Raw genomic sequence first — 26382 nt, forward strand, 5'->3', positions numbered from 1 at the left:
TCGTCCGCGGGTCCCCGCTCCGAGCCCCGCCAGGGGCATGACCGCCCCCGCCGCGCCCCCCGCTGCCGAGTGCCGCGGGCAGGCCGGGAATGGTTAAACCCCGGTCTTGCTGTGCGTACGGGTTTTGGGGTTTTTTGTGCCTTTTCGTCTGGGGGCTTTCAGCTTACGGCAAAGGAAAGCGTCTGATGCGTCGGCTCACATGCCACTTCTGATCATCCGTTGCCTCTGTGCGCTGAGCAGGATCGGTGGGAAAGATGGAGATACAATAAGTTGCTAGTAGTGAAAAGTGCTGCAGAAACCCAGTGGTTGCCTTTCTCCACTGAAGTGACATATTTTTTTTGAGTTGAAAGCTCTGCTCGGCGGAGGCTGAGAGTGGGGTTGTGTTTTTCTTGCACGGGTAGGTTTTGCGAGGAGCAGCGATGAGGAGGAAGCTGGCGCTCTCCGAGATGCGGTTGGTTCTTCTCGTTGTATTGGCGTGGCTACCAGCAAGGTGAGAGGATGCTTAATTTTGTTATTCGGTGCAAACGTGCATGTTGCCATCTGCTAAGAGTAAGCTTGGGCGAGGGGTTATAAAAGTCCAGTGGGTAGTCATGTCATAAAAAAATCTGTCTTAGCTGTTTGAACGCAGTGTTACATAGTTTCCAGAGCAAATGAGGTAAGAGCCTAATCTCTGGTCTTTTAAACAGTTTGTGAATTGATGCTTTATTTTGCCATTAAAAAGAAGAATTCCTTTAAATGCCTTACTGGATGATGATTTATTGAAGTTACTCCATCACTGTGATTCTATACTCTACAGAACAATTCAGATGGAGAAATAGATTATCGTGAAGTCAAATAGCAAATCACAAAATAGATTATCGTGAAGTCAAATAGCAAATCACAGCTTCTAAAATAACGCTCGCCTGTTTTTTAATACTGGCCTGCCTTTTTTTGGGGGGTAGTTTTTTGGTCAGCATAACAGAATTCAAAACGATACTTAAGCTTTAAACCTCTAGGTGGAGACAGCATACAACTTCACAATCGCAGATAATAAAACAATAGTCTCATTTATTAATCAACTTTCCTTACACTGTCTGAAGTTCTCCGTTTCTGAAGTGAGAACACAAGAGAAGGTGATTTTAATCACTTAATAGTTTTGTGTTGCTCACAGTCCCTAAACGTGGAATTAATTGTAGTTTGTAACTTCATTTTAATTGCTGTGGTTCTGACTGCAGCAGGTCTTACCCAAATATGGTACGGGTCATAAGCTAAATAATGCAAGTTTGTTTTTATTCAAAAAGTCTAGATTCATTTTCGTCTATTTCTTAGTGAACAAAATATTTCCTGAAACTATGTTTCTTATTTCACTTTATGCCTAACTGTGGTGCAGTATTAGTTGAGTCACAGTGGGCCAGATCTTGCAAACCCTACTCAAGTGAGTAATCTCACTGACGTCAAAGAGACTACATGCATAATTAGGAGTTTATGCTTGAGTAAAGTTTTCAGAATTCGACCCTAATTTGATATAATTGTATGATCTAATTTTTTATTGGTATCTTGAGTTCAAAAAACTATTGTATCTCAACAAGAAGCTAAAAAATGGCAGAGATTTACAGTACAGAAATAGATTTTAAAAATAAAAAATGAGGCACCCAGTAATTAAAATTAAGAAAAACAACTCACACATAAGTAAAATCACACTCAACGTTTTGGTATGTTCTTCATAAGTTACTTGGTTTTGATTAATTCTAAGGTTTATGTGATGGAAAGCACAGACTGCAATGATTTACATTTAAATAATTCCTCCATGCTGTTGAATTTGGGACCACCATAAAGCCCTGGTTTTAATCATTCTGTAGCTTGCTTTATAGAAAATGTCACCCAAACCTATTTTGATTTGGAGGAGGAAGAAAATATGCTTGTTTTTATGTCATTCAGATGCCTTGATCAGTAGGTCATTTAGAGATGATAAATGTTTCAACATTTCAGGTGACTGAAAAAGATGTAAATGATAATGCGTGTAGCCAATGATGCTTTACTTCCTTGATGCTAATATTCTGGTACTAAGTAGGTAGCACTGATGGACTCATGCATTTCACATGCATGGTTCTTAAAATTGTTGGCACAGTCAGGTTTGCATGTGTAAGGCTTTCTGCAAGGGAGGGTTTCTCCAGTGCACAAACCCCTTGGTTTGGGTGTCAGGTCCAGGAGGTCTGTTGAGCACCACAGCTAGCTGGGCAGCAGATTCATGTTCCAGCCCCTAGTGTTTTCCACAGAGGTATGACCCATGAAGGCTGTAACATCTCTTCCTGTATCGGGGAAGTGTGAAACAGTCAATAGACTATAGATTCTTCCTGACATTTAATTTATGATTTATTTTTTTTTTCCTACCCGACTTTTACAAGGTTTGTCTGCACCTAGTGCAGCGTCAGGTAGTGCTTTTTATAACAAAAGAGCCTTTTAGAGACATGAAGCCTATCCACAGCTATTCTGCAGCTTTCTAGTCAGCATCCTTGTTCCCACCCACCACATAGTGACATCAGAGGACTCCCTGAGCATGATCGCTGGAGATTTCCCTCATGTTAGTTCTTCTGGTCATGTACATTACATGACCATTGGGTGGAAGCATATTCACAGGATTTATCCAGAGACCGGGTATACTTAAGTGAGGACAGATAGGATAGAGCTGGAAGGAGACAGCTTTGTGTGTGGGAACCTGGGTTATCAGTCTGGGAGTGACATGCCACAGGAGTCTGGGAAGCTCTTTTAGGCTTTTTCACCTGCACAGCAAAATGTGTTTGTGAAGCTTGAAGTGCTGCTCACAGTGATGCAGTGTTGACTAGAAGCAGAGGAAAATTACTTCCTGGAAATTTTAAATAGTGTACTGTTGACTCTTATGCTTCTGACCATGATCTATATAAATAGTGTGTTCGTATACTCTTAAATATTGAATCCCAGCCTGCAAAAACTGCATGTTGAGTGTCCATTAAAATATATCTAGCACTTTCTAAAATGTAAAATGTCCATTTAGATCAGTGCTGGCTGACTCCCTGGAAGATGAAGCTAAGAATAACATCACCATCTTCACAAGAATTCTAGACAGACTTCTGGATGGTTATGATAATCGTCTCAGACCTGGATTAGGAGGTAATAAAAACAATTAAAGATGGATTTTAAAAAGCAGTTTTGATGATTGGATTCTATGCAGTGATATTCTTCCTTTGGGGTTGGTTTGTGGTTTTCTTCCCCCCTAACAACTGGTATATATCTTGTTATTTATAACTGTATTCACCCAGCTGAATCATTTGTAGTTTGAGGAAGATAAGATCTATGAATGGAAAGGAGGCACTTTCACACATTTATCTTAAGTAAAAAGGAAAAAAATATCTGATGATTTAACATACTAAAACAGAATGAGAGCAAAAATAACACCTAAAGCTGTTATTCCAGTCAGGGAATTTTGGTTGAGGAAGGAATGCAGGCTTGATTTCCTGCAGTGCGATGAGTGCATGTTTTCAGAAATCTGCACAAGTGTTTTTGTGTGGTGTGTGTAAAATCCATATTCTAGATTCACTCCTTGCCCCACTAAATTCAATGGGGATGTTGTATTTTTTAATTCCTTGGAATTAGGATTTCAGTGATAATTAGCAGTTTGTTTTTGGGTAGGTTGCAGTATTTGGGAAATTAAAAAAAGAAGAATGGAATACTGGAGGACAGAAGTCACTGCACTCTTGTGCTATGACTGTCAGTTGTTTTTCAGAACATTAGTTCACATTTTCATTTTAAAGCTGTATACCAGCTCCTTTTAGTATGTAGGCAAGAAATTTAAATAATTTGTTTGGTATAGGGATGGGCAGAATATATTTGTTTTGATAATATTTTATCAACTAATTTTTTATCTGCTATTTATACTGTCTAACATAAATATGTATATAACACTGTTATTATTCATAACAGTTTTGGTAATTTTAATTTTCAACCTGGAGGCTGTTTCAGCTTGCTAATATTAATTCTAGTGCAAAATCCCCAGGAACTATTCCTGTTCTTGTTGATTTCAGTAAGATCAGTCCCAAAGCTAAAGACCTGCTCAAACTTCCATGGAAATTACTCTTAACAACTCCATTTGACCAAATTAGGAATTAGTTAAAGCTCTCAGTTTTTAGTCAACACTCTTCCATGCTGACCTGTGGCTCAGCTGCTGTCCTGGTTGGCTTGCATCTGACAGAGCGTAAAGTGGGAGCTGGCATTGGCTGGAAACAGCTTTCTCATTATACATTAATCTTAACCTGGGTTATCTTTTCCATTTCTGGCCTCTGTACAGTGGAGACTTGGAAATATTTTATATTTAAGGACTTTTTAATTTAGTTAACCTATAAAATGAGGCATGCAACACTGTTGAAGTGAGAATTTATACAGTGGTGTTTTACATGGGTGTATGATTTCTTTGGAAAATACCCAAATACAGTAATTTAGACATAGTAAAAACACACAATGCCTTGCATGTGACTTGCAGAAACATTTCACATCACCAAGGTTGTGTTTAATTGGCAGGGCTTTTAAAATAATGTTTTTTTTTACTGGAAAAAGAATGAACAATTCTTTTTTTGTTTACAAAAACGAATATGCCTTTTAACGAGAACAGTCTGCAGCTCCTTTGCTTGTCATGTATTGTTTTTAAAATGTATATTTTTGAAAACATGATTAAAAAAAAATTCTAATGGATTTTATTTTAGATTTTCCATTAGTTGTATTTGAAAATACCTCCTTGTTTTTCCTTGCCAAGCCTCCTAGGTAATTAAAGTATACTTTGAGAGCATAAAAATTGAAGTATTAACTTCTGAACATCTGTTTGATATTGGCATACATGGCAATCAACCCGTGCAGAACATGTGTAAAATGAAACTGTTTAACGCATATTAAACCATGATGATTCATGACACATTAATCTTAATCTGCCAGAATACTTCAGTTATGGATTGATGGATTCTTACAGTTTAAAAGAATGCTTGGAAAAGCCAGTTGTGATAATCCATGAAATGAAATATACCAAACAATGCTTTTGTACATAATGCTTAGTAATGATCGAGCTTCATATTTCAGGAATTTTGCAGCACTTTATTCTTTTTTTTCTGTTAACCTGCAGTCTGAAAAGAAAAATGGAAATCAATCATCTTTTTTGTAGACACTCTGTTCCTAGTGAGTCCTGATAGTTTCTGAAGTGTTTTTGCATAGACTACTGAGTGCCACATGTCATTACTTTAATATACTTAGTCTCAGTTCTGTTCCACTTGAATTTATATGAATCTGAAATAATTCAGTTGAAACCAGCAGAGCATTCACTCTGGCATAGCAGCTTGCCTTATCCTGCTATACCTGCTATGACAGATCTTGATCTGGCCTAACAAGTGCTAGAGCAGCAATAGTCCAGGGTCTGAGGTGGATTCTTTTAAAGTCTTCTGAAAGGAAGAGTTGTTCACTACCCCACTTTCACTTGTTGTGAGAGACATTTTCAGAGATGTCTTACAGCAAAAATTCAGCTCATTGTAAATAATTATTAATCTCAAAAATGATTTTTAAGAATGGAAGGTGTTAGTTTTACATCGGCATTTTAGCCAGTGACAGGCCAACAAAATGGAAATATATAGGCTCCTTTACAGACTGTATGTATATTCAAATAAGCAATTGTCTGTTTGGGAATTTGTGCTTGATTTTAGGGATAGATATTTTAGGGATAATTAATTTTACAGGGAGATTTGGTGTGAGTACTGACAGTGTGCAACTTGGTGCTTTCCTGGTACATCAATACACTTCAGAACTGACGACTATTTTTTTGTAGATGGTTAAAGCAGCTTTAACTTGGTCTTGCAGCTCTGTTGTATAAACAGGTTTTGGCTGTTGGCTCTTGGCTGTCCTAGCAGCTGGGATCTTTGAATGAACAGTGTAGTGATGAAATACCTTGAAAAAAGGGTGTGGGCACGGAAATGCCATGAGACTGCAATGTCTCCTGAAGCCAGAGGTATCTTCTATGATAATACCACACCTACTGTGTTGATGTGGGTAGGCATTCAAAGGGATATACATTTTTCTTTGTTAATTTTAATTTTCTTTGTTAATTTTGTGTTAAGCACAGGATTGTAGCTGTAACACTCTTGACTGCACTTTCAGTTCTGATATGAACTATTTTGCCTATCCATTCCACGCAGTTTTTGTTTAGACATCAAAATTAATTGCAAGTTTGCTTTCAAAATGAATTCCCTATGCCATTAGCACACTAATCTGTATGAAAAACAGCCATGCAAATGACAAGTCATAAAGAGTTTGATATTTATTATTTTCTTCAAAATCATGAAGGTATTTTCTTGTATTTATTTGCTGCAATGTTTGCAAGATACTTAGGGTGGCACTTTTCCATTAATCTGATTTTTATTAGCGTATACAAAAATAAATCCACAAATTAATGGACACTAAACATCAGCAAGGTTTAATCTTCAAGTAATGAGTCAACAGAATGTTGAAGCTCAGATACAGCTGCATTCAAATCTGGAGGTGATTGAATTACCTGTCTGCTCTGTCTGCTTTCCTCTGCCCCGTGGACGGTCATGATTAAAGGAAAAAAGAGACAGATTAAGGCACTCCCTCTTTTACTATGTTGATGTTCTTGTGCATTAGGTGTATCAGCAAAAATATACCTATTTTTTAAAATGGTAGCTTATTTTTAAAGATGAAAAAGAGGAAGAGCAAAGAAGTAGAGATGATGCTAGGATTTTGATAGCACATTGAATACTTTAGTGGTCTTACCATCTCCATAAGCTATTCAGCCTGCTTTGCTTTCTTACATTTGAAAATGGTCATTTCCAGCTATTGAACTTATGTTTGTTCTACTCTTCTAAATTTTATATAACATAATTGAATCTAAGACTTAGAAATTACAGAATTTTAATTTTGGGAAAAAAAAAACAACAAACCAACAACACAAAGGGAAGTTACAAGGACAGATGACTGGACTTTGTAGTCTGAAGGCCAGATTCTCAACTGCCATATTGACATCAAAAAGAGCAATGAAAGTTCATACAATTAGAGGATCTTTCAACAAACTGTGGTTAGTCTCACGAGCTTTAGAAGTGGCATTTTCATTGTAACCAATGAGGTGAATGTTGGTTATTAAAAAAGCTGTGAAAGATCAGAGAGTATATAGGTGAAAACTAAATGCTACTGTGGTTCCATTTTAAAGAATCCATCTCTACTGCAAGGTGGCTTTCAGATGTTCTGATTGCTTTAAAAAAGAATCTCCATCGAGGTTACAAACATTCCAAAACACTTTTTTCCCCCACAACATATTTTAAATAAATTGAGCAGGACAGCTGTCATGGTTTGGGCCTAAAACAACAAAGGAACAGCCACATGGTCACTCACTCAACTTCCCCTCTCACACACACTCTGGGATGAGGAGGACAAAGCTCATGGGTCGAGACAAAGGACAAGGAGGGTTCTTCACTGGTGCATCTATTGTCCCTCTAATGAATCTTTGGCTGGGTTTTGGAGCAGGGGGAGCTTCTCAGCTTCTTACTGAAGCCACTCCTGGTTGTATGATGTGCTCACTGATACGAGCTGAAAGGGGGAAAAAACATCTTTTAATAGAAAACTCTTGGGTTTTCCCCCCCCACATTTAGAAGAGGTGAATGTGTGTGTGAGTGTGTGTGTGTTTATCAGAGTTGCAAGTCTTCAGTTGCCAGGGAACAGGCCATGATCATATGCTGATAATCTGAAATACGTTAAATTTAGGGCAGTGTATTTATATATCTTTTTTATTCAGTTTCTAATAATCTTTAGAATTGGTAACTGTAGCAGTCTCCTAGCTGGGCATTCAAAACTTAATAGTGTTTGTCAGCCTTATCATGCTTAATACACATTCAGAATATCCTAAAAGAAAGTCCTTTGACTATTCTAACTGCAGAATACTGCAGAAAAGCTTCCACTTCTGTTTTTAAAGGAAAAAGTGCAGTTCCCCTGCTCAGTTCTGGTTGCTTCTTTAGCCCTTCTTTGCTGCAGCTTCACCTTTTGGAAATGGTAATGTCTCTGTGCCAATGCTAGTGTAGGGTGATTCAGAGCAGCATTGGCATTTTCTGAAAGCCCACTATCTATGTAGTTATGTTGGGATACAGAGGAGTAAACTACTTTATGTTCTCTCTTGGTTATACCTGGAAGGGTCACATGGAATTTGGCAATAAGTGCTTTCAGAGGAGTCAGTGAGAAACGCAGAGTAATTTACGTTAGAGTTGTGGATAATGTATATAGGCAAAAAGCATTCCTTGTGAAAAATAGAAAAGGAATAGAGAGGAGGATATGAAAATCACGTTTAGTTATTTATCCAAGGCATGCAGGTGGTGTTAAATTCCAAGTGCAGAACTAACTCTGTAGCTATAAGCAATCTAGAGAATGAATCATTACGAGAGTGGAAGGATAAAAACCCTCAGAAACTGTTGTGATACTGAACAACAAACCAGCAAAAATGACGTAGGATAGGATAGTGGCTGAGAAGCTAAGCAAAGCTTGCATATTTATTTATTTATTTATTTATCAAGAGTATGTGGGTGAATCAACAGTGAAAACATCAAAATAAACTAAATGTTGCAACTGTGTGGAGTGTTTTAGTCTGGGAAATTGTTGCACTGTGCAAAGCGGAAAAGTGCTCTGCTTCATACCAGACAGCAAAAATCTAGGTACTTTACAGTAAAGTTTATGTGCCTATAAAGGAGCTTGTTTGGGAGGATCTCCCAGCTCACTGAACATGTATATTCAGTACTTTTTTTTTTTCCTGGCAAAGCATCAGCATTTGCTTCTAGTGCAAGAAATATGCTGATGACACCAAGGCTGTATTAAGGCTTTGCTTACTTTTATCTCAGCTATAAGGAAGACATGAAAGCAGATACTGCAGATTTCTGTGGAGTGCATGGGTGCTCATTTTAAATCAGACTGAGTGGAGAGTTTTGTTTTTCAGCCAGATTTGGTGGACTAAGACAAATACAACCTTTTTTTTTCAGTGATACATTTATTCCGGTTTATTCAGGAACTGTTTGAAACTCAGTGGCCTTACTGATATCCAAGGTATTCTACAGTCATCTGCTTCCCTCTGAGATGTCTAATCATGTTACATAAATTTTGCAGCAAGTTTGCTGCGTGAAATACAGAGATACTTCTTCTACTCGTGCTGACTAGTTTTAATAGTTTGATACCAAAGGACTGCAATATTATAGTTCCAACATTTTTATTACCCTTGTGAAACAGTGCCATTTGTGTAATGCCACCTGAATTGGAAATACAATTATTTTTTAAATAGTCTAACTCTGAAATGTTTTCAGAAATATTTAAGCACATTAGAAATTCATCCAGGGTATCTTTGGAGGATTTTAATGGATTTCATGGAGTTTTAGTAGTGGTTTTTAACCAAGAAAAAAAAAAAACAACAAAAACTTAAAGTGTTTCAATGTGTATGTTGCTTACAATGAAGAAAACATTAGTCATTCTGTAGCAACAAGACACATTTTGTCATGCAAAATAAAAAGTATTCTGAGTTACACTAAAAGATGTACTTATAAACAGTATCAGGGAAAGCCATTAATGTTTACTGCTATGATGCAGCCATGGACTACTCAGTTTCACAGATTCATTGCATAGGAGATACACAGAAAGTTGTTTTTCAAATCTTTTCTTTAATAAGGTACACCAGAAAAAGGAGTGCTAACTTTGGAATGTAAGAAAAAAAATACAGACATGTCTTATTCAATTGTATAATCAGCTAGAGTATTAAAAAAGCTTTAGTGTAGAACTATTAAACCAGCAGTTAATAAAAGCATTAACACTCTTTGAATTTTTGATTTGAGATATATAGGACACAGACAGTCTTTGGAGTACACTGTACTTCACAGAGCTGGAAAAATGGACCATAAGAGTATGTTTGATTTAAGAAAAAATGGTAGTTACATCATACTATGATATGAGTAGGCATCACAGTTTAAGATGTTGACTTTGTGTGACAACAACCAATATTTAAGCATAGTCATGCACAACTTTCTTTTAATACAATTAATTGGCAAGTTTTGACATACTATTTTTAATGGAAACTAAAACTTTGGGTTAAATGGACATGCACAACCCCTTCAGCTTCTTTGTGTAGAAGAGGCTGGGTTTTTTTTTAACCTTAGTTCTTGTAGCCATTAATGGCAAATAGAGCTTTAAACATATTTCCTGTATTTTAGCACTGCATAAATAAAAACTGCCATTAGACTCACCTCTTAGTATGCATTTATATTCTGTGCAGCATAACAGGCTTCTATTTCATTCACAGCCTGATTGTGGTGAAAGCAATGCAACAATATTATCTTTATTTATGAGTCATAATCAGAAATGATAAGGCAAATGAAGTAAGATAATTTATTTTCCCCTCCTTAGCTTTATTAGGCAAGCTCATAACTATTAGGCCACTGATGGTGGTTTTCAACACAGTTGCAGAGGTAATGGTTGCTCAGAGAAGTGGTGGAGTCTCCGTCTCTGTGAAAGCACTCAAAATTTGACATAATATGATCTGAGCAGCTCAATCAGTCTTCAGAGCTGGCTTTGTTTTGGACCTTCCAAGGGTTGTTTTTAACCTGAATTATTGTAAGATTCTATGACTTAAAACCAGCAAGACATTGAAACAACAGCTGACATTTTCAATCTTAATGAGCAACTGTGAAAAAAATAATTTTAGAATATCAGTTCTGAAAGATACAGCTGAATAAAAACACCTGCGTAGATGAAAGGTTTAGACTGTCTGTGGACAACAGAATGTACAGTGTTGTGCAACTCTTGAGCTTATTATTCCTAAGCAATTCACTGTGGTAAACAGAAGGTTTCAAGTAAAAGGGAAAGGTCTGGAAAAATGCAGGGGGTGTGTCCTTTTTGTGGTCTTTTGTCTCGGATTTTTTAACATTCAACAGAAGCTGGAACTTGACTAATACACAAAAAGTGACTCCAGCCACATTTTTCCCACTGTCACCATAATTTGGTGTCCTGAAAGGCATTAAATATGGGACAAGACAGCATTTTAAAGGAAAGCCAGTGTATTTCACTGAATCATTCCCAGTTTACTTTGTCATCATTAGATGGACAGTGTATAGTGAAGTGAAAAGCTGTACAACACCGTACTGCTCAACACCTCAGGAACCTCTAAAACCTGCCCTTTTGAACTGTCCTGTTGGAGGACTTCCTTTTTTCTTCCTCTGTTTTCGTAGTTTCCTTTTCGCTTTCTAATTACCTATTGATGTCATACATTCTTCTAGAAAATGCCCAACTCTCTTCCTTAACCATAATTCCAATAATTTCTCTAACTCCACCTAAATATATCCTGCCATGTAGATGCTACTGTCTAATTTTGCTTTTTTTTGGTGTGTGGCATGAAACCTAGACTTGCCTTACCCTCCTCCCAGGTACAGTCACATTCAGCTTCCTGAAAGTTTTCATATCTAATGCAACAGAATTGGGGAGGTTGAGTATGATGCAAAGACAGCCTCCTGGGTAGGTGTAAAGCGAAGACCTTTCTCTACCCACAGGCTGTATGGCCTTCTTTTGTGCCAATACACAGATCTGTTGTTTCTGGCAGTATTCCTGACAACATATTCCTGCTTCTGTTTTCTTGGAGTGCCACCATTTCATGACCATTTTTAACAATAACCTTTTCAATGCACAATCTAGTGCATCCCATTTTTAGAGTCAGCAGTATGTAGAGAGAGAGAGAGGTATTTAACCAACAGGGATCATGCAGAAGGTCAGTGCAATTATCTGTACTTTAGAACTGCATTGGCTTTGTTTTTTATAGCATTTTGATCTGTTTTAATTTTTGGTATTAGTGGCACCTAGCAGTAGCTTCTAAAGACTCCAAGAAACAGATGCAAAGTAGAACATAACAATGTTGTTCGACCACCTAGCACTGGGGTAATACAAGCAAAGCGAAAAACCACTATGAGCAAGGAACAGGGGAAAGGGCAGGAGGGTGGGACAAAAGAGATGGAGAGTGAAGGAGAGAGATGAAATTGTGATACTAGGCATTGGACATTTTTAAACAACTGGCAGATTAAGACAGCTGAATGGTAGTTTTTTCAAATAAGCTTGGAAAATTGAAAGCAGAATAACATAAGCAGTATTATTATGGTATATGCATGTATTTAAATTTCTGACATTAATGTTTTTCAACAATGAATCATCTGTCTCAAAGAACATCTGTAGAGGATATATCAGATAATATTTTGTGTTGCTGTACAATTCACCAGCCTGCTAAATAAAGCCTCACAATAAGATTTTGAATTAATGCTGTCAAAAGTCTAATAAATTTTAATGATAAGAATCAAAGCACTTTAATATGCCAAGATTAATCTTCAAATGCATATTTATGTCTGTTTTTTTCAGGTTAATGCTCAAATTAAATTAATCACAAGCTAAAGGAAGTTTTGTTTACCACTGTCATCCTAATAATAATTTGCTTTATATTGCAGAATATATGAGCACTAGTTTTCTGAAATTGTGTGTACAGCAGGAAGGTGTGATTTTGCTAACTTTCTGAAAGTGGTGTTGCTATTTGGGAACCATTTGTGTGATTACTTTGTAGCAGATACTTCTTGATTTACATTCCATAATTCCTTGACATATGTTGAGGGCTATTTTTTAATTACAGCAGTTAACTGTGAAAGCAGTGTAAATCAATTTCCCTCTTACCTGGGATTATTTTGAACATCAGAGGACATGAAAGATTTTCATAAAGTTATGTAGCTGCAGTCAGAAATTTGATTTAGTTGCATCTGACAAAATAACATTTATTTTTTATGTCCATGCATGCATATTTGGTCCTGCATGTGCATTTTTGTTGTAGAAGTGGTAGAGATCATGCATCCTAATCTGCAATTTGTTTGGATCTACTTAACCTTGTGGTTTTTAGGAACTGTAAATTAAGTATCTTGTAATCTTGTAATGTTATTAATAATAGAATTGATTGCAATCCAAATTCAGTGCCATGGACCACTGAACTTCACTATGTTCTGACACATACAATAATGTTCAATAATGATTGGTTAAAAACTGCTTATTATATATGCATCATGTTTTTTCTCTCATCACTGATACTGAAATGTCTTAGAACTCAGACTACTTGCAAAGTAAGTGAATTTTTATATTTGAGTAAATACAAGAAGTACATTAGGGTGAAGTAACAGGGAGGTATTATCCACCAGTGGTGATGGAACAGATCCATGTCTCCAAGCCCCAGTAAAGTACTCTGTTTTACAGGTCATATAATTTCTGACACAGATTTGACCAGAGTGTAGAGGTTTATACAGAAGATATATTCCACCTGGCAAGATGACTTCTGAATGAGCTGTTTTTTGAAAATCCTGTTTTTGTCTTGAGGTGTTTAAAGACTGCTTGCATTTGTGATTTTTCAGGTAAATGTAGTTTCATGGAGTTACCCTTCTGCATTTAACACAGAATCACAGAGTGTTAGTGGTTGGAAGGGACCTCTGGAGAGCATCAAGTCCAACCCCCCTGCCAGAGCAGGATCACCACAGAATTTAGGGGTGATCACTCAGAAACATGTCCAGATGGGTCTTGAAAGCCTCTGGAGAAGGAGACTCCACAACCTCTCTGGGGAGCCTGTTCCAGTGCTCCATAACCCTTACAGTAAAGAAGTTCTTCCTCATGTTGAGGTGGAACTGCCTGTGCTCTAGTTTGCATCCATTGCCCCTTGTCTTATCACAGTGCACGACTGAAAAGAGGCTGGCCCTTCCTTCTTGACACCCACCCTTCAGATATTTATATATATTAATAAGATTCCCTCTCAGTCTTATCTTCTCTAGACTAAACAGCCCCAGGTCTCTCAGCCTTTTCTTGTAAAACAAGTGTTTCAGTCCCTTAATCATCCTCATAGCCCCTGTTGGAGTCTCTCAAGTAAATTCCTGTCTCTCTTGAACTGGGGAGACCAGAATTGGACACACTACTACAGGTGGGGTCTCACTAGGGCAGAGTGGAGGGGGAGGAGAACCTCCCTCAACCTGTTGGACACACTCTTCTTAATGCACCACAGGATACCACTGGCTTTTTTGGCCACAGGGACACAATTCTGGCTCATGGGTAACTTGTCCACCAGGACTCCAAGGTCCTTCTCCACAGAGCTACTTTCTAGTAGGTTGGCTCCTAATCTGTACTGGTGCATGTTGTTCCTCCTAGGGGCAGGACTCTACACTTGTTGGACCCATTAGCTGTCCAGTTCTGGGCCCATCACTTCAAGAAGGATATTGAGGTGCTGGAGCAGGTCCAGAGGAGAGCAACAAGGTTGGTGAAAGGACTAGAGGGAATATCTTACAGGGTTAGGCTGAGGGAGCTGGGGTTGTTTAGCCTGGAGAAGAGGAGACTCAGGGGGGACCTTATCACTCTCTTCAACTACCACAAGGGAGGTTGTAGTCAGGTGTGGGGGGGCTGGGCTCTTTTTCCAGGCATCTAGCAACAAGACAAGAGGGCATGGCCTGAAGCTGCTCCAGGGGAGGTTTAGTTTGGATATTAGGAAGCACTTCCTCACGGAGACGGTGATTAGGCATTGGAATGGACTTCACAGGGAAGTGATGGAGGCACTGTCCCTGGATGAGTTCAAGGAAAGGCTGGATGTGGCACTTAGTGCCATGGTCTAGCTGGTGTGGTGGTGTTGGTCATAGGCTGGATTTGATTGTAAAGGTCTTTTTCCAGCCTTGGTGATTCTGTGATTCTCTTTAGCATAATAACAGAGCTGTTGGTTGTTAACTGACAACTCTGTAGCATGGTAAAACGGGATATTAAAAAAGATTGCCCCGTTACTATCCATGTTATTATTTTTTGCTCATTTGGGGTGTACTTGCTCAGATTAAGTATTAAGGTCATTCTCTGTTGCACCAAGCTGTGAACTTGTTTGTCAGGACACCTGTTTAGCAAGAAGCTTGTTATCTGTGATCATCCCATAGGTTGTCTTGCCAAATAAAAAAAATGTTAAGAATAAAAAAAAAGTATCTTGGCAGCCAGTCTGAGTTGTGCTGTATTTCAAAACCCATAGCTCTATTCCTCCTTTCCCTGCATTTCAGCAGCTGTGGTAATCAGGAAAGTGTAAAGAAAAAGTGTGCCTTCCTGTTCTTATGCGTCCTGGCTATTTAGGGTGTTAACACACACACAACCTCTGGCTGATTTTAGTGAGTCCATGCTATGTTTTCTAAGAATATTAGAGTAGTCTGGGTAAATGTTAATTTCCTGTACTTCATAGTTATTTCACCTGGCTTAACATAGGAACTGCTGGCTGGTTTGATAGAAGGATTAGAATGCTCTCTAGTTTTTTTGACTGTGTCACAATCTTCTGAAATGCTATTACAGAATTTCATACAGTGTTACTTATTAAAATATACTTGAGGCTCCTGCTGCAAAAAATGCATTAAGAGTGCCCACTAAGACACTGCTCTATTAAATAAAGGCACTAGCTTTTTCTGCCATTGGTTCCTGTCATGCTTGAATGCAAAGTACAAGGCTAGCAAAAAAGAAAAGAACTGTAGCTCTGATTTTAATAACTGTATGATCCAGGACTATAGTAACTGGGCACTATACATGAACAGTAAAATTAATCTGTCTGAAAGAATTATAATTTTCAATGCTTTCTGTTGATCTCTAGAGGAGCTCCATCAGCTTTCAGAACTTAGGGACATGTGAATGTCATACTTTGCTGTGATAGTAGCAAGCCTTGGGAAGATGCTGACTTCTGATAACAATGTTTGCTACAGAACAAGCAAAAGTGTTCTTCCCAGAGCTTCACACTGGTTTCTGTCAGCTCCAGAGTTCCAACTGTTTTTGCATTCTCCAAAGGTTTCCTCTGAAGTTGGCCATCACCAGGGGAAGCCATTGTCACTGACTTCAGGGGAAGCTGGCATGCTGCTCCTATCTTCATTAAATAATTATCAAGGGCAAAGTTTTGAGTGTGGGAAGCTACTGAAGGAGAGCCACCTCTTGTAATACGTACTTTCACTAGCAAATTTACATGCTGCCAGTGTAAGTCAGTGGCTCTCAAAATCTAACCTGGAGAAAATCTACATTGAGTGATCTTCATTAGAAAAACACCTGGGCCTGAGTAAGAGGAGATGAAAAAGCAAATAAGCTAGCAGCTAAAATCAAGTGAGTCAGGAGCCTTTTTTAAATAAAGGCAGATCTTGAGATGTCCAAACTTGGCCACTTCATGACCATGAAGCTGCTGCTATTTTGAAATGATATTGCTGTTATGGTAAGATGTGTTTTGGAATACAAGGAGGGGTTGGCAGAGTGGGTGTATCAAATAGGATGATTTATAAATGCTGAGACTTGGAATAATGCACAGAGATTAAACCTGAAATTAGCCTAGAAGTGTAATATATGAGAATTTGACAGAGTGTTTCATGACTCTTTTCAAAGATGAAAAAAAAAAATAGAACGACTTCTGAATGTAAGTATCTAAAATCTGAAAACATTTGGGAATTGTTCTGCCTTACCTGCATGTTACGGTTTTCTTTCTAATAGCACAAGCCTCTAAGCAGATTAGATGGAAATACGGTTGCATGGGAATTATAACTTTGCCATCCCTACTTGTGTGATGACACCAATTCAGGTTGGTCCAAATAATTACTGCTTCACTTTATCAAAGTCTGCACTCTTCCATTTCCAGAGTTTGAGTACTCTTGTTCTCTTTGTCTTCCTCAGTCTCATTCTTTAGACAGTCTTGGGGCAGTCTGGTTCATTTTAACTTTATCATTCTCATACAGTTGATCTAAACAATGCAGTAGTCCCATTTGCTACTCATCCTGGTTATTATATACATCCTGATGGAAGCTGTAGTGTCTAAAGGGATGAGTTTTAATGCTGATGTTTTATTTTTCATTTGAATGCCATGTAGTTTTGGTTTGCTGCCAAATGTCTTGTGTGTTAGCTAAGTTCATTTTACTTCAGCCTTTTAAGTAACTCTTCTCAGAAAGATGACATTTTTTCCAGCCAAGCTCAACTACGGCTTCACTTGCATGTTTCTATATAAAACTTTGTGCAACTACAACTAAAAATTGCTCAGATTTGTTGTTTATTTTAGAGCTAGATGCTCTTCTCTATCTATTTATTTATTTATTTATGTGTGTGAGAATGTAATTAAAAGGTAACTAACTGAGATTTGGTGGATTTCATGATAGTCTGTCTTTATGGGAACAGATTGCATATTATTCCTTTGTTTAGATTGCCATTCCCAATTATTTCATTCACTCCTTGTTCTTATTTACCCTATTTTGTTTCTCACTTTGTTAATTTTAACATAGTCAAGACTACTGTTTATAATTACTCACTTGTGTGATAAAAATCAATAAATCCATGTTATATTAGTATTTTTACAATATACCTGTAAATTGGAGGAATACGCTGTTTAAAAAATAGGGAAAAAATGACCCGACAATCTCAGAAGGATGTCTTGATAGTTAATTATTGTCTTAATCACTTAGCAGTTGGATACATCTGAGATTGTCAAAATGTTGCTCAAGGTGCTAAAAGTCTGTGAAGTCCAACAGTAATGGTCGAGAGAATCTACATTTCTTCTTTTCTCCATGCAAAGAACCAATTCAGTTATGCTCTTCCGGGTTACTTCAGACTGTCTCTCATCCTTAAGTACTGGCATCAATGTGATATGGGCTGCACCAGTCTGTACAGCAGCTTCCTCCTCAAGGGTGAAGTGCATTCTTACCTTAAACATCTTATTTATTCTCTACCTGATTTGAAAAAGCAACTTGAATCCATGTCTCCTACTTTTCAACTCTTTTAACTAGACACGGGGCTTTTGGTCATTCTGGGACAGTGGTGTCTTCCACTGACCATGTTTCTTTTGTGTGTAAATATCTACATACATAGCAGAGCATGGGCTGAGACTGATGTTTTATACTGCTGGACTGTAGAGCTGGTCACAAGCTTGGGTTTATCAGGCCCACACAGGCTGAGGGCTTAGGCTGGGCAGCACCTCTCATGCAGGTGGTATTCATTGCAATGGTATTCATTGCTTCAAAAATCCATGTCTTCTGTGTGGAAAATCAGGAAAGCTAGGCATGTCGGTGTATCTCAGAAAGGGTGTGGGAATAGCTTTGGCTGTCTGCAAAAGTGGTTCATAATGCCAATAAACTCAGCTAGGATCTATCAAGATACCAGTCGACAGAGGCTGAAGAGGTGCATGCATCTGAAGCCTTTTCTTACCAACACAGGTGAAACACCCACATTTGGGTGGGAAGACACTAGCAGTCTCCACTTCATCTGTTCACAGTGGTGTGCCACCTCTAGAGCTCATGCTATTCCTCCTTTAGTATTTGGAAGGGATTGTTCTGCTTTATGTAAATAATTAGATATTGAGCAAAGACTTCAGTTTATGTCTGCTACATCCCATGAGTACTGCTAGAGTGTGGAATCAGTCTCTTCCTTGTTGTCTTGCTTTCTCCCTCAAATTCTTTCTGGCCTAGTAAATTTCTAATTACTTTTAGTTTGAGAAACTTATTGGACCTTGGCTGAGAGTCAGTTCTTTAAGCTGTTTGGCAGCATCAGGATTTTTTTGCCTTAAGGTGGAAATAAAAGCAGCCAGGGAATTTTAGGTACTGACAACATTAGACAGGGATTTGGGACTGAAGGAGATTCAGAAAAATGTAAGTGCAAAATTTAGTCATCATGATCTGGACCACAGAGGCACAGATTAACTTTTATTGATTTAAGTGGAAACTTGGAGCTTAAATATCTTTGTGGAGATTACCCAATATACTTAAAGAGATAGCTGGGCACCAAAATCAGTCATTAGGCACCAAAATCAGTCTTTAGCCTACCCTTGAGTGACTTTCTCAAACTTGCTTAGGAATCCTATAATAAAGTTAAAGCTGCACCTCAATTGTCTCTTGTATTCAAGGCTCTTTATTCACAGGACACTTTGGAAATGTGTTTAATTTTGTTATCTGAAGTAATAAGTTTTGTAAATTAATGGTGTCTTAGTAGAAAGAGAGAGAAGACGAAGTAGTAAAGATAATGTTTGTGTATGTGATCTGCATTCTTCTTTTTGATGAAGAGTTAAACCCCAAACCAGTATTATGCAAATTATCTTATTAATATGTAAACATATCACTTATTACAGAGAGAACTTTTAATTTGTCCATTTCCTAGCTGGAAACAGTGCTTTCACAGTTTGCACCAGTGCTTTTTGCATACAGGACAAATCTGGGTAGTTACCCGAATATGGAGATACCATCACATTATTTGAGTTGCAGATATTTTGTTCTGTGCAAATTTTGTGGGTAGTCTACACCTAAAAAGGACCTCAGCTCAACTAAAAAGGTATCGGAAAATGTTTTCCCAAGTAACATTTTTTGCTACAGAAGAAGAGGATGTTGACAAGTAAGCTAAACATTTTGTTCCAGGTTAATGTGGGTTTTTTTAACAGTCAAAAAGCCTCACTTATCTCTAAAGATACACCTACTTTTAACTGAAGTTTTGTATTGCAGTAAATTCTTCCTGAAGTTTATATTTTAACGCTGCTTTGGACTTGCTGTATTAAATTTCAGAATAATAAATGCTACTTATCTGAAATAAAAATTCCAATTCAAGAAGGTGCTTATACACAGGACCAGGTATTTAGTTAGTCTAAATGATGTAGTGGTATTTATTTCAGGAGTATGGTACTGCTTTATGGGGTTGTCCAGCTTCATGAGTTCTCTGTAGGTCTTTGGAGGGTGTCTGATAGTCTTTATGTGGAGTTGCCTGTTTAATATGTGATACAAAGTCTGTTAATAGATACAAGGTCTTCAGAGGGAAATAATTTGGGGTCTCTTACCTTACTGTCTGTCAATTCCTGTATCTGTCTCCAGAATGTTTTCTCCAGAATATATTCTTGTTTCAGTCAACACTATGAGAAACAAAATAGGGCACGCAATTCAGGTCTCATTTACACCAAAGTGAGTCAAGAGAGCAAGTGTTCACAGTAACGCTTACAGGTATTAATAGATCTTACTAGCAATCTTACTCTGCGTATGTTTTATTAAAGATAGAGATTTGAAAGAGGCATTTACTTATGTTTTATATTAAGAAATAGTCTTGCCAATAGATTGAGGATAGAGTGAGACAATTGGAAGTGAAATACTCTTTGTCAAGGAAGGAAGTTAATTTGTTTCTTCTCACAGCTGGCTTCAGTTTACAAATTGAAAGTGTATTTGTGTACACGCGTGTGGCTTTGAAACTGTTGTTGTTTAGCAGTGGATAATGAATGAAGATGCTGAGTAGATGGATAGATAAAACTGTCACATAAAGTACCGAAACCAAATATGGCAGAACAGTAGTTTGAAATATCTACAATCCTATGGATTTTGCTGCTCTTACAGCTCCACGTTGCATGACCTTCTCTGACCCTTATTCCCTGCCAGCCAGAAAGTGTCTTGAGCTGTCAACAGAAACACTAAGGAGCTTGTCAGATAAGGGCAGCATGTTGAGTTGGAGCAGTGTTTGATGGATTAAGACCCTGGCTGTTTCACCTGCGCAATTCCTTACTTGTATTGTGAATGACAGTTTCAAAGTCTTTAGGCAACATTGCCAAGCATACCCTTGGAGACCATATTACAATGTCAGAACAATGTCAATTCAGGTTAAATAATTTTTATAGCAAAATAATTGAAGTAACATCAAGCTCTTGACAGCATTTCTACAAAAACTCAGAAATCCTCAGTTAAGGCTCCCACAGCACTGCAACTTGACCTCTTTTTTATTGTTGTTGTCATAATTAAAGCGCAGTATTTTATTTTCACTGTTTTTTTGCCTGCTGTAGCAGTCTTTCACTTACAGCCTTTCAGTGTTCTTCTGGGTACCATTTACTTTACATTTAAAATAATGTTTGTAAGAAATTGTTTCATGCTATGCTTTAGAACTGTGTGTGTGTGTGTGTGTGTGTATATATATGTGTATGCATCTTAAAAGCCTTGTCCCACCAGGAATACTTTTGATGATTCTGAATTACCTCAGACAGACTGGCTTTTATTTTAGCTGCCCAAAACCTGGATTTACAGTTCTACTGGATAGAAATTAAAATAAATTTTAAAAAAGTCAAACCCAGCCTATTACTCTGTTTCCTTGTGAAGATAGCCTTGGCATATCAAATGGGTAATATAGCCAGCTTCATGCAAATTAACATCTGGAACTTTGCAGATCCTCCACTCTGAAGACTTCACAATGATCATACTCCTTTATTCTCTATTTCAAATGTACCTAGAACAAGCCATGCAGGTTTTGACCCTGCTCTCTGTGGAGAAAGGATTGTAGATTATTTTGGTGAGGGGATGAATGAGCAAAACTGGGTAATTCTTAAATTTGAGAAATATTCAGACAATTTATTTCAAGAAAGATAATCCTTCCTCAGAATTCTCCAGAAGAGGAACAGCTCTCAGGTATGCCCAACCTTGCATGTCTATCTACCCCATGTCACAGACACTGGAGCCATATGAACCCCTTCAGAGGTGTAGGCAGCTGAGAAGGAACAGTTGAAAGAAAGCAGAGAAGTTTTGAAAACTGCCTGGCAAGCAGCAGTCCAAAGGACCACATTCAAAATTGACTTGCCTCACTGGAAATTTCCAATTTTCACAAATTGGTAAATGCTGATGAGGAACTATTTCATCTGACTTTTTCTGACCGTCTCCATTACTCAACCTGTGATTGATTTAGACTTCAGCTACTGCAAATTCCTTGCCAAGCAGCCTACTTCAGCTGATCCAGCTCTTTTCCTGAGGAACAAGTCAGCAGGACTTCAAACCATTAGAAGGGGTATACCAGCAGAAGGAGGGCTGGCATAATGGAATGAACAAAGGCCCTAATACCAGTTGTAATTAAGCTGTGAACTCCTCTTCTAATTTTTGATGACTCCATAATGCTTACATTTTCCAAAGCAGGTACTAAATGTTGCACAGCTGAACCCAGATTTGGTAAACACTTGTACTTCACATGGCTTACACTTCATTTAATCCTTCTGCCTCAGCTTCCCAAGTACAGAAAAAGGAAGATAATAAAATTTTCCTCAGAGAGAGGTTATTATAATTAATGTTTATAAAATCCTAAATGTAATTAAAGCACAAAGTAAGCCTTCCAGCTGAGGATAGATAAGGATCTATCAATCTTCTGCAATTTGGTACATTTATTGCCATTTCTTACTTTTTGTATTTTTTTTCAGTATTGATATAATGAGAGTTCAAGTAAGGAAAGGGAACCAGATGAAACCAGTGCTTGAGAACCATGATCATAATAGTTACTGCTTTTACTACTTTGATAGAATGTGTGGAAACACTCTTCTCTTCATTCTTAACTTTCTTGAATCTTTTTTTTTGTCAGTCTACTGTTGGCTTCCATCTTCTGAGAAACTGGCTTAAGCTAAATCAGATAAGGCTTCTCTTAATATTTACGACTGAGACAAGTTAGAAATTATGCTATAATAGCTTTTGCTGAATTTTAGACCATGTCATATACTTTTTCCCCTAAAAGAAGCATCCAAACCAGAAACTATATCCTTTCCTCTTCCTATTTCTTTGTTTAACCTTGATTCAGAAAGGCTTAAGAACTCACAAGTGTAACGAGTCAATCATCCCTCCTCCCAACACAGGATTCTTTTTTTAAGAACAAGATTGTTTTTTCAAAAGTACTAGGCCTCCACTGATTTAAACACTTTTGAAAATCAGACCTTTTAGTTACGTTGTTTATGTCAAGTGAAGAAAAATATTTTGTAATTCTAGTGGAAAAAACATACTTAAGTTTTCTTGAAAAAAATAGACTCTAGATGTGGACATAAACACATGCTGCATTGAACATTTTTAGCTGAGTAAATTTCTTTGGCTTCTGCACAAGAACTGATGATCCAGAACTCTTTGAATTTCCAGTGAGCCAAGTGGGATGACTTGTCCTGTTCCTGACAGAAAATGAGTTATAAAAAGTCTGTAACTGTGGTGCCTGCTGCATGAATTCTGATTAGAGTCCCTCTGAAACTGCTTTGTGCCTCTGAATTGTTTTCAGTAAGTTACTTGTGAGACAAAGTGCTATGTTTTAATACAGACTTCATTTGATGAGCATGTATTCTTTCAAAGCAATAACTACATCACTTGTTGTAAAAGAGGATTTATTTTTTCTTTACATGCACACTGATTCTGACACCCTGAGTTTAAATGTGTACTTCAGAGTAATCTTTATTGTAACACTATGTAAAGTAACAAAGAAGAAACAGACACAAGGTGCAGGCTGCTAAAACTAACAGATGGCAACAGAAATGATTCAAGATTTGTAATAGCTTCTTTTGTCTTTAAGGACCAGTTTTATTGGATGTGTAGGGTATGAGTAGGAGCTTCATAAAATATGCAAAATTTTGAGAGAAAATAGGAGACAGCGATAAAAATCTGCAAGGTCCTCTTTCACAGAGTCACAAAATTGTCATGGTTGGAAAGGATCTCTGAGATAACTGTGTGCAACCATCAACACAAAAAAAACCCAAACAACCAAACTCAAACAACCACACACACTCCACCCAAAAAACTCCCACAAAAAAGCCCCCATACAACTTTGGCCACTAGAGCATGCCTTGAAGTGCCACATGTACAAGGATGGTGACTCAAACACCTCCCTGGGCAGCCCATTCCAATGCCTGACCTCTCTTTCAGTATAGAAATCCTTCCTAATGTCAAATCTAAACCTCCCCTGCCGCAACTGCAGACCATTTCCTCTGGTCCTGTTGTTATTTACCAGGGCAAAGAGGCCAACACCTACCTCACTAAAACTTCCTTTCAGGTTGTTGTAGAGGGTAGTGAGGTCTCCCCTCAGCCTCCTCTTCTCCAAACTAAACATCCTCAGTTCCCTCAGCTGCTCCTTTTAGGACTTGTTCTCTAGATCCTTCACTGGCTTGGTAGCTCTACTTTGAACATGCTCCAAGCACCTCAGTGTCCTTGCAGCGAGAGGCGCAAAACTGAACACAAGATTTGTTGTGTGGCCTCACCAGTGCCAAGTACAGGGACACAATCACTTCCCTACTCCTGCTGGTCTCACTACTCCTAATGCAGGCCAGGATGCCTTTGGCCTTCTTGGCCACCTGGGCACACTGCTGGCTCATGTTCCACCAACTGTCAGGCAGCACCCCCAGGTCCTTTTCTGCTGGGCACCTTTCCAGCCACTCCTCCCCAAGCCTTTAGCATTGTGTGGGATTGTTGTGACCAAAATGCAGGACCTGGCAGTTCTCCTTGTTGAACTTCATGCAATTGGTCTTGGCCTATCAATCCAGCCTGTCCAGGTCCTTCTGTAGGGCCTTCCTACCCTCAAGCAGATCAACAATCCCACCCCGTTTGGTGTTGTCTGCAGACTTACTGAGGGTGCACTCAGTCCCCTCATCCAGATCATTGATAAAGATACTAAACAAGACTGGCCCCAGAACTGAGTCCTGAGACACCCCACTGGTGACTGGCCATCGAGCAGGTTTGACCACGTTTTCCACAATTCTCTGTGCCCAGCCATCCAGCCAGTTTTTTACCCAGTTAAGAGTACATTTTTCTATGCTGTGATTTGCCAGCTTCTACAGGAGAATGTTGTGGGAAATGGTGTCAAAGGCCTTACCAAAGTCCGGGTAGACAATGTCCACATTCTTCTCCTCATCCAAAAGATGGGTCATACATCATAGAAAGAGGTCAGGTTGGTCAAGCAAGACCAGGCATTGAACTGTTTGGTCTTCTTGTTTACCCATTCATCATTCCCTGGAACTGCAGGGATAGAGGAGAATACAACTTGTGTTCCCAATTTCTCGACCAGTCATCCCAAGGCCCTGATATCTTTCTTTCATTACTCTCAGATTTCTTCTCTTTACCCAATCACTGCCTACCTGAAGGATTAAAAGAGGGTCATACTCTGAGGGGCATACCAGGCTGGGAAGTTTCCTGGTTGTATCCCTAACCTGGGCCCCAGGGAGGCAGCAGACTTCCCTGTGGGAAGGGTCCAGCCTGTGGGACCCTCAGTTCCCCTCAGAAGGGAATCTCCTATAACAATCACCCTCCTCTTGCTCTTAACAGAAGCAGCCTCAGTGCATGGAGCTGGCTGCAACCCCAGGACTTCATACATACATTTAAGTGCTTCTCTTAGTCACTGCAACCTGAAATGAAGCTCTTGCAGCTGAGGATGTGTGGATAGCAAGATGATGCTTCTTCCCATACGTCCTGCCTCCTCTTGATCCTTCAGTCCAAGGATGTGAGGATTTGAAGTGAGGAATGCACAGCAAGGGAACCTGCAGACTGGTGTAATAGCATTAACATTATGTTGCTGTCAAAATTTTGTTCTCAGCTCTGCCTTCTCTTCTTGTTTCTGATGGGAGGACAGCTCCACACCTATGTAGAAATAATATGATAGAATACAGGGCTTTTTCTTTAATTACAACTTAAAATGCAAGGCAAGCCTGAACATTCTATGTCCTGTAATTTACTATATGCAAAGTGTATAGTCATTTCTGTGCATAAACTGTCAGATGCAAACAACTGATAGCAATAGGGTGAGGTTACAAAGCTCCAACCATTACATGCTTCCAACCTTTTTTGGGTAGTATGTGTGCAGATTAAGATTTGCCAAGTGACTTTTTCCTATAGTAGAATTCCTTCAGATTATACTGGTATAATTGAAATTAGACTTGGTACTCTGCTGTTGGGAGACATGATTGTCAGATACATTTTTGTAACACCAGTGTTTATCATGGAATTGTAATTAAGATTTTGTGTTGTCATTATAATACAGGCCAAATTTCACAGTTCCGGCCAAATTTCAGTTATTCCCTGCAGCACAGTTTTACCCCCTGAAGAGCAGCTGTCTTGTTACTTTTCCATTTCATCTCAGTCTGTTCCAGGTTACCATCTGGAGAGAATAACCTTTTTTTTCTGGAGAGTCTCCCACAGGCAACATGCAGTCACTAGTCTCCCAAACTGTACTTGTGGTTTCTGTGTGGCATTTCAGTCAGACCAATACTTTATCCTTGTTGAACACAAAGAACAGTGCGGACTCAGCACCTCTTGTTATCCACCCAATTAAAATTAGTTTGGAAGATGATTGGAGTAGAAATCAAATCAGTTTGTGTATGGATCCTGCATATGGGGTTATGGAAATCTCTATCAAACTTTCAGAGTGACACGTAGTAAAAGTCAGCTTTTATTTATTTGCTTAAAAGGTGGGACAGTCCTGGAAGGAAGATTCTTTTGGGTAAGATAGGCTTTACAAAGTCATGTATTCTAGGAAGTACATGTCTAGTGTTTGGCTGAAGAAGGAAATTCAAGTTTCCCTAAAGATGAGAGTGCAGGAATG

General features: G+C 38.4%; 1 protein-coding gene across 1 annotated transcript in view; it reads left to right on the forward strand.

Annotated features, from left to right (window-relative positions):
* Positions 1-419: 419 nt before the first annotated feature.
* Positions 420-26382, forward strand: part of GABRA2 (gamma-aminobutyric acid (GABA) A receptor, alpha 2) — a 51614-nt gene continuing 25651 nt past the window's right edge. Inside the window, exons 1-2 of the mRNA XM_010006082.1 lie at positions 420-490; positions 3011-3126. Of these exons, the coding sequence (XP_010004384.1) occupies positions 420-490; positions 3011-3126 (187 nt within the window). The remainder of the gene's footprint in view (positions 491-3010; positions 3127-26382) is intronic.

This window comes from Chaetura pelagica, unplaced genomic scaffold, assembly GCF_000747805.2.
Source record: "Chaetura pelagica isolate M959 unplaced genomic scaffold, ChaPel_1.0 scaffold189, whole genome shotgun sequence".
NCBI classification, from domain to species: domain Eukaryota; kingdom Metazoa; phylum Chordata; class Aves; order Apodiformes; family Apodidae; genus Chaetura; species Chaetura pelagica.